At 44.0% G+C, this 9,525-nt stretch overlaps 1 protein-coding gene across 1 annotated transcript in view; it reads left to right on the forward strand.

Moving 5' to 3' along the window:
- Positions 1-9,525, forward strand: part of LOC104167840 — a gene marked incomplete at its 5' end in the record, with an annotated part of 115,875 nt that overhangs the window by 89,080 nt on the left and 17,270 nt on the right. Inside the window, one exon of the mRNA XM_009708219.1 lies at positions 4,708-4,740. Within this exon, the coding sequence (XP_009706521.1) occupies positions 4,708-4,740 (33 nt within the window). The remainder of the gene's footprint in view (positions 1-4,707; positions 4,741-9,525) is intronic.

Genomic DNA, 9,525 nt, shown 5'->3' on the forward strand with positions numbered 1-9,525 from the left:
TGCTGAAAAGTAGCTTTTGCCCAGAGGGGAAGGCTCTCTCGAAGGCTGCTTGGGCCCCCGGTCCCAGCCTTGTATCCCTCTGTGCTGGAAGAGGGAGGGAAAGGCTGGACTCGAACCAATTAAAGCTGTAGGGCAGAACAGTAGTTACTCTGCTGTCATATGGAACTGCTTGGAAGACATGATTTATTTTGGATTATATTGGTTTCAACTGGTATAATATGAACTTCCTGATTTTTCGAGGATATGTAGACAAAAAGACTAAATATGGTTTTACTCATCTTTTGATTTAGAACTACAAGTGTTTGGGTGACCTATGAAATTATTTTAATGATCTCTGCACGACACTGAGCTGTCAGCACTATAAATGTCATCCTAACCGGGTTTTCATTTCCATCGTGGTCATTCACTCTCACCAGCAGACCTACCTCCACGCGAATGTCTTGTCTGTGTCAAGCTGTGGGAATAAAACAGAGAGTCACTGTTGCCAGGAAGCATCAGTCAAACATCTTCATAATGCTCAGTTTGAGGAGGAAGACACACAAAATCTAGGAGCACTGCGAGTGTGCAGCTTGCCTTTGGAGCTTCAGGCACAGCGGTCAGGGGATGATTTGCATTCAAACTGGGGCTTTTATCTCTGATCATTAAAAATGTGTTCCAGCATTGCTCATACTAGTTGACATAGACTTGCCCTTATCCTTCCCTATTTTTATAATGCTATGAAAAGTCACAGGGTAAGAAGCACTCCAGCGAATGAGAAGTGTGACAAATTGAATTTGATACAACTTTTGACTGCTGGTGCAAGATGAATATGGACTCATCACATGAGGCTGCTCTTTTGTTCTCGTATAGAAGGCAAAGAAATTGTTTGACCACTGACTGTATAGGCTATAAGGATGCATCTAAGATACTGACAAAGAGTAAAGTAACAGAATTTGAAAATAAAAATAAAATGAGGGATGTGGTGACAGAGTAGTAGTGGAAGAAGTGTCTTGTAGAAGATAAAGAGTTCAGCTTTGAACATCCAAAACTTACAGCAAGGATAAAACCACCAAAAACTTTGCGTACTTCCCTCTTCAGGTGGTTTATTTTTTTTCTGTTCAAAGTTAGGAATATTATCCTGAAGTTTTACATTTTTATCTTTTGCCTTAGCTCACATACTTAATAGTTTAAATATGGCAAAAGAAATTCTGCTGTGTTTTGGATTGGTTCTTGTATGATAGGCATTTAAGTGACATGCTCATAGGATTTTTCCAACACTGCCACTTGTTCTTTCTGTCGCATACAGATTTAAGAAAACTACTTAAGGTTGACTTGTACTTGCATATGATGTAAAAAACCCTGAATTTTTCTTCCAAGCGTATGGAATTTCAGCTGATACACATTCAGTGTAAAACAGCTGTTTTTTAAACTTAGGATAAAAATAAAATGTGAAAGTTCTGTGTTGCACAAAGCTCCCCTTACATATGATCACTGACATAAGTGAGAGAGCCTCTAGCAGAGCAGAAGCTCTGCCATCCTACTCTGCAGGCTCTGGGCAGCATACATAATAGTTCAGAGCTCTCATGTCTTGCGTACAACTTTATTTTGCTCCAAAGCACCTCTTTATAGTCTCTTGTCCTTGGCTTTTTTATGGTTCCGGTCTTTTCCATAACCAAGACAGATTCTCTTTATTTCCAGCTAGTTGAACATGCAGTTGCAACACTGTCTTGAATCAGAGGTGTCTCCTTTGAAGCTCTGAAAAGATCTCTTAACTCAGTGAACACAAAGCTTAGTGAGTTGAGGCATTTGTATCTATAGTGTGCCAAAAAGGTTCTAAAGGCATCACATCCACAACAGTTAAAGAAATAGAAGGAGGTGCTTGGAAATTTCTCATTATTCCTGTACGTCTCAGTTCTTCTGGTCTAGGGTGACCTAAGTGAGCGGACACTGAGTCCTCACAGGACTGGACCTTGCTGGATTTATCCAGCCTGCATTCGTCCAGATAGCTCTCCCCTTCAGCCAGGCTGAAGCAGGAAAAGCAATGCCCCTGAAAACCAGCACTTGCAGAGATTCAGCTGCCACAGGCTGGAGCCCTCGGCGTGACATGAGTGGGCACGGCTCCCGGCGTGTCGGTGGTATGTGCCGTTAATGCCGGCTGAGGGGCTGAGCCCCGCTTTTGAGCTCTTATAGCTGTCCTTCTTCTGTTGAAGGGAGAAAGCATAACATGTGCTGAACTCCAGGTCCCAAATCCAGTGGAAACCTAGCCGGCGGCAAGCAAGCACTGCCAGGGAGCTCTCGACATGAAGCACTGTGATAGCAAAGGTCTTGAATGACTAAGATTCTTGAAAGCCTTGGTCAGTATCGGAGGCAGTTTCCAACTGGGCAAAGTACAATATTTTCCCTCTGCTTTTTATGAATGGCTGGATAGGATTGTGCCGGAGTCAGAGTCCCATGCGAAAGCCATTCATAAAAATAACAACAAAACAAAACAAACACACACAAAAAACTTTCTAGGTCCAGTCCAGAGCCACTGGGTGCCAGAGGCTGGGAAAACATGCTGGCAGCTCAAGCCCCGGCTATCACTGAAAGTATTCAAGGGGCTTTTTGGTGGTCTGAAAAGTATGAAGTGCTGTGTAGAAGGGCAGCTGGTAGAATTACTGTGACACATACTAGGCAGAAAGCCAGAGCTGGCCTTGTTTCAGACATTGTCTTTCCTCTCATTGAAGTGTCAGGACCTAATTCATGGAAAATTTGGTGAGTTGGCAGCTCTTTCCGAAGATTTCATTGAGCTACAGTGTGTGAGAGTCACATGAATGCAGAGTGCACGGCCAAAAATATACGGGGATTTCTGAGCAGGAGAAAACAGTCAGCCTCTAAGAATGTCTGTGGATTTCATGTGGTTTGAGAGTAAACATGTGTACAGGTGTAATCAGCAGGCAAAAGAAGAAAATAAAGCAGAAAACCACTAGTGGCAGATTACTGAAGAGCTCAATGAGTTCTGTAATTGCGAGGGATTCCTTTGAAACAAATCATTCCTTTGTCCGAGGGCAGCAAATGTCCGCTAATGAGTTCAGGGCTTGCAGTCCACCTGGAGAAGGCATCAGTAAAATGTGTGCCTTGGTAATATCTTCTCCATTGCAAGGGAATTTAATGGAAAAGACAAGGGTCCACCCTGAAGTTTAAAGACGGACCCAGTCATCACATAGGGTTTTTTCTCATATTTATTTGAGAGCAGAACTTGGAGCCTGAGGCACAGATACAAAAATGTAACAGCAATAGGATTCTGCTGAATTAGAAAAAGACTGAAAATAAACAAAGCATCTCTTGTTAAAATGGGACACTTGTGGTGGGCAGTCTGAATTGGATCAGTTACATTTCATTTACATTTTCATTGATCCTTCCCACTGAAATATTGCTCTGAAAGGCCAGTTACACTAAACTGTTTATTCAGAAATATTCCAGTTATTTCCTACTACACTGTCATGAAAATTAGGGTTTTGGCCATGCAGAGGGACAGCATGTTGGCTTCTGCCCAAGCCAGGCACTAAAATCACGGCTGGGATTAGGAACAGGCAGGAAGGAAGGGCAGGAAGAAAATCATTGGGTGCAATTCATATACTTTGAAAGCAGACAGTCCTCGGGGCGGGGGGGAGGAAGGCATCAGCTTTGCCCCACTGAACTAAGAAGAGCCCTTTTGTACTCTTGGTGTCAGGATTTCATCCTTTATCTGTGGTCTTATTGTTCTGTGCTGCTCCTAGCACCCACAAGGGTCATCACATCATCTGGGCCGTGGTGGTGTATTTTAAGTGCGCTTGTATTAGTTCCTTAATTAGTATTCCTCCTCCTCCTCCTCCCTGGGATGAGGATGAAGGGCACTGGCATCTTGGTGGGTCTCCTGACTTGTGTGTGGACCATGTTTCCCATTCCTGGGTGGGAGCAGCCAGGAAGGACACTTGCTGAGGAGACTGTGGCTGTGCCACCAGGTCCTGCATGGGCAGGCAGACATGGCCTCCGGCTCTCCCTGCCCACACACCCAACCTGCCCGACAAAGGGCATCCCCAAAATCAGGTCAGCAGACTCACAAGGGTCAGCATAGCATCACCTTCGTGCAGCTAGAGATCTCAAACCAGAGCTTCTGAGGGTTGGAGCCACTGCCTGTCCCAGTCTCCTGGCTTTGGCAGGGGTGGCTTTGGTCAAGTGGGAAGCCCTGGTTCAGAAATGGGGTTATGTGTCCCTCACCTCTCTGCCCAAGCTGTGCTCCTGCTCATGGCCAGGAGGGAGGGCTTCCCTACAGCAGGACACTCCACTCACGGCTGAAAGAGTGTGGTAAGAGAGTAAACAGCATCACTGGGGACAGCAAAACATAGTTATAAAATTAAGCCACTCTCATGTCTGATAAGTAATGCAGCAAAGTAAATCTAGCAGTACCATAGAAGAGCTGAAAGATGTAACATGCTAAATTAGATTTCACATTGGTTTTAATTATACAAACTTAACATGCTCCTCTGCATCCACAGTAATCAGAACTTCTTTGGAGCAAGGTCATAGATAGGTGCAGGAGAGACTGGGTGTGAGAGCTGGGTATGTTCATCACTCCCATTTCTGACTGTGGGCTTTGCCTGTGTTTTATTTCTATTGCTGAAAACATTTTTCCCAACATCTGTGAAATCACAATTAAGTGACCTCAGTGAATTTTGTTTCTCAGCATGTTTTTGTTTTACTTTTCAGCCTCAACAAGTGGTTCAAAAGAAGCCTGCTCAGGTAAGAAAAACTTACTTAAATTCTTTAGAGTACTTTAAATGAAATAATTCTTCAGTATTTAAACTGATCTCCTTTATGAATGAAGGGAAATCCATCAATCGTATGAGCTGGGGGAGAGATGTTGGCTTGTTAGGCACAACGAGCAGAACAGTTCACACGATGACCCTTGGGAAGGGGAGGAGGAAGCAGTGGATAATGCTTCTTCAGAAATGGCCTTTTTCTGCAGCGGTCACCTTGCAATGATAACGCAGGCACAGGCACACACACACAAGGTGCGAGTCTGGCACGTGATAGCTATCTCGGTGTGTCCTGAACGTGGGTAACTGGGGACGGCTTACAGCAAGGAGAGGGCACAGGTATAAAACCCTACTCCCCGCTGGTCTAAAGGAGTCTCTAAATCCACAAAATAAAATAGGCTGAACTTGGTAGCTAGACTGGGTCTGTCATAAAGATGAACACATTTGAACTTCTTCTGTTGGATGGTATTCTTCTTCTTTAACACCTTGGACAAAGTGCAAGCCACAAGGTGTCATGAAACCGGTCAAACACTGCATTTATGATTGCCTCCATTTTCTTTCCCCAGCCTGCCCTGTGTTAAGAAAAACCCAAACCCCAGCTCTGCCTGTGGGCATGGGAGCAGGGTCCATCCCTGCTTGGCAGAGTCCATGGGGTGCTGCTGTACTGCCGTGAACATGAATGATTGCTGAGTCAAGAGCATAAAGGGTTCATTGCTTTTCTGAAAGAGGTCTGCTTTCAGAAGGGAATAATACTTTTGGTTTTCCACCTTATGGTTTTAATACATTATTGTACAGTGTACATTATTGTAATATTTACTGTAATCTGAATTAGGAGCTGTTACATAAGGAACAGAAAACATCCTAGCTGTGAGTTGAAGGGGTGAAATGATGTAACTCTCCAAAGCATGTGCAGGAATCGGGTTTCTACAAAAGAAATCAATACAGTCACAGCAATGATGAATCCGTGGCACTGGCAGTAATATTAATGGCTCCAAATGGTGAAGATAGCATACAGGATGAATGTAGTAGTATTTCGAAGTGAGGTAAGTTTTGCAAGGAGAGGTAATGTCTTTTATTAGGCCAGCTTACGCAAGAAACACAACATCAGTCCCTGAGGACTTAGCATCTATAACCTTCTGACTACACCACACAATTCAAAGCACACCAAGTTGTTCTAATAAAGGATATTTCCTCTCCCTGGTCTCGCCTATATCCTTCAACTGTTACAGCTGCAATCAGGCTATTCCTACTAGAACATGGCAGTAAATCTGCTGGTGGGCACAAAGCCAGCCATCTCCTCCGTGGTACTTGAGAGACAGGGAGGCTTAAACCCTGCTGGGCAAAGGAGGCCAGATCTGGGAGGCAGAGTCGCCTGGGAGGCTGTTTGTGTTGTGATTTCCTCCGATACGTAGCAGAGCTCATCCCCACTGGGGTCAGCAGGATGAAGGGGTCTAGAGCTGGTGGGTCTGCCCACAGCCTAGCCAGGCAGAAACCATGCTGCTGATGGCATGTGTGGTGCTGCTAGGTCTCTGGTCTCCCTGGGCACTTAGTCCTGTGAGTGTTCTGTTTGAGCAGGAATCAAGTGCGATCCCTAGCGCAAGAGAGGAAGAAAAGGCTGGGACTGAGATTGGGCTGGGGTGTGGGAGGACAAAGAGGGGACCTGGAACTCCATCTTTTGGTAGCAGAACAAAGTAACGACAGATTTAATTGATGGTGAAATGATGTAGGCGCTTGAACTGAAGCACCAGGGCTCCTTGTATGGGTCTTCCCGTCCCTTCTTTCCCAAGGCACTGATTCCAGTGGGGATGGCGTAGGGTGTTTCAGCCAGCCGGATGCAGCCGCTGCTGCACAGTGCCTCGGCAGCATCTCTGTGGTTAGAGAGAGAGAGAGAGAGAAAAGGAGGCCCTTTGACATTCCCATTAGTAATGGAAATGTTTGTATAGAAAATGAGGAGGCATGGAAGAATGCATGAAAGGAGAGGGCTTTTAAGAGATCCCCAGTCATCACAACACAACTAGTGAAATTACACTCTCTAAATTATTTGTGTGCCATGTTTTCACTTGGAGAACATTTCTTTTCTTTAATCCTTGGCCTGAGGGATGTTCAGTGGAATCATTGACTTATCTTTAACCCTTCCTGGTGTTACCAGGCCCCGCTCCCATGCTTATGCTAGCACAACATTGCGGTTTTGCTGGGTGTGAGTGCATGGCAGAGAACAAAAATCATCACTGTGAGCAAGTGCTCATGACAGTGTCTTCCTGAGGCTAAAAGAAGGAGGAGGTAAAACTGTGATTCCTGAGATGATCAGGAACTTCTTGCTGCTGGGTTTCACTTAAGTCCGATTGCCTTTCTCCTATTTCTTTTTACACTACTGAATTTCCCTTTAAAGAAGGGAGGTTCAGACTCAGAATTAACAACAAGAACATGAGCTCATGCAGGCTTCCTAATCTGAGCTGTCTAAGGAAATAGTGATAAATTATATAAACATGGGGACTACATGGAAGTTCATGGAGGATAATGTAAATCTTACACTACATTCAGAGGAATCTCTTCCTTTTCCATCTGTTTCCTTCAAAATATCCTCCCAGATGGCTTTACCATGTGGCAGTCTGGATTAAGTTAGAAATGTATTCTTTCTTCATCAGTGAGGACTGTAAGAGGCTATAGCCGAGACCTGCTGTGTGATGGTGAGCGTGTTACCCCAGCCCGCCTTGGTAAAAGTGGCAGAAACTCTTTGACGTATTCTCAAAGATTTCTGTGAGCATTAGTTTACATCACCATTGCTCTTGTTATTGCTGCTAGCACCTATGCCTCTTGAGTTTGTGTTATTGTTAAAAATATAGAAGCAGCAAGACCAGATAAAATTCTCATTTTATGAATAACAGCTCTGTTCCCATCACTGTTTCCCAGATTTTAAGCATCGTGCAGGGCTCCTCCATGCTCTAAATCTCTTTATGGATATCTGTGGTCCAGTTTAGGGCCATACAGATGCCTATATAAATTTCTGCAATATCTTCAAACATCCCCAGAGCTCTGAAAATTTACCATTACGCAGATGGTAAATGCAGCAGTAAAACCCACTGGAAGTCTACACGCCCATATCATTAATACAAACCTTTAAATACTGTGGTCTGTACACATCTTTGTGATGATCACTGACGCATACTCTCACACTTCTTTGGGGAAATGAGGAAAAGATAGCCAGCCTGACTGCGTGACATCGGTAAGTTTAGCACTTTCACGTAAATATGTGCCTAAACCTCAAAACCAAGACGCTCCTTTGAAATCTGCTCTGTCTCTATGAACAGAACGAACAGCCACATCTTACAATCATGATGTAGTAATATTCTTACCGAGGTGTGCAAATAAGCAGTCCAAATAGAAACAGAAATTTCTCCATTTCCTCATTTTTAAGCTATTTGTAGCAGCTGTAGACACAGCCATATGGGGGAGTTACACTCTTAAGTAATACAAAGGAAATAGATATTTTTAGGAAAACATCATGAAAGCTATCAAAGTTTTCTGGAAACAGGACATGTTTTATTTCTGTCATTTCTGGAGAGAAGAAATACTGTGAGTGTAGAACAGCCCTTTGAAAATCTTCTTATAATCTCTTTGGGAGGTCTATTAAAATCTCAAATCCTTGCAAATCCTTTGTATCTGAGTCTGAAAGACAGCATATTGGTCAGAAATACAGTGTATCAGTCAGAAAAGTACACATAAAATGTACACAGAAAAGTGTACACAAAAAAGTGTACAGAAAAAGCACACCAAAAAGTGTACTACAGACACATAAATTGTACTTTTCTACCTAATGCTAAATGCATTAGATACTTTTAAAACAACGTCCAAAAAAGTCAAATCCCAACAAGAATAAAAGCTAAAAAGTGGGGGTTTTTTTATAGGAAAGAAAATGCAGATTCGGTGTATTTTTTCCTGTTTTTTCCATTTCTTAGTCTTGATATCAATAAAGTTATGCATGTTAATTATTCATAATATATATACACCTTGCAACCTCAAGTTATATGTGTTCCCCGGCTACATCCGTCACATATGCCTACTCAGTGTAGGAGACAGTAAATGCTAAAAGCATCAGACAGGCTCTGTAGCCCAGGAGCTGCATCTGTGATTCACACATTCATATGCAGCCCAAAAGCAGCAGACTTTGTGAGCAGAGCTGAGCCTGGGACCCATGGTGGTTGTGCAGCAGATCCGACGCACTGGGACACCCTGGCCAGCGGACCCACGGTGCACGTGCTGCATCACCTCTCTGTGCTGTGCAATAAATCTGTGCTTCCACAAGCTTCAGATGTTCTGCATACATGCTAGTCACCACATGTGGATTTATTTTTTTCTCTTCTGGGAAATCTCAGACAGAGATGTGGTAGAAATACTCCAAAGATCTACTTTAGCAGGTTGAAAAGAAGCTTCCAGTGTCACAGAGAGGATGGCACATCCTCTGCACCCAAGCAGGTGCACATACACATCCAAGAGAGCGTGTGCCACTGTCCAAGCCCACCTGGTGTCCTGCTGAGCCAGGAGTATTGCAGCCTTACTCAACTGAGCCTTGGTTATAGAAACACTGAAAAACCTTTGCCCTGGAGGTTGACCTGGTGCCCCAGGGGTTTCATTGCTCTTCCCACTGCGTCCAGCACTGTGTACTGTGTCCAGTTCTGGGCTCCCCAGTTAAAAAAAAAACAGGGAACTACTGGAGAGGGTCCAGCGGAGGGCAACGAAGATGATGGGGGGAATGGAGCATCTCCCTGCT

This window comes from Cariama cristata, unplaced genomic scaffold, assembly GCF_000690535.1.
Source record: "Cariama cristata isolate BGI_N322 unplaced genomic scaffold, ASM69053v1 scaffold1929, whole genome shotgun sequence".
Taxonomy (NCBI): domain Eukaryota; kingdom Metazoa; phylum Chordata; class Aves; order Cariamiformes; family Cariamidae; genus Cariama; species Cariama cristata.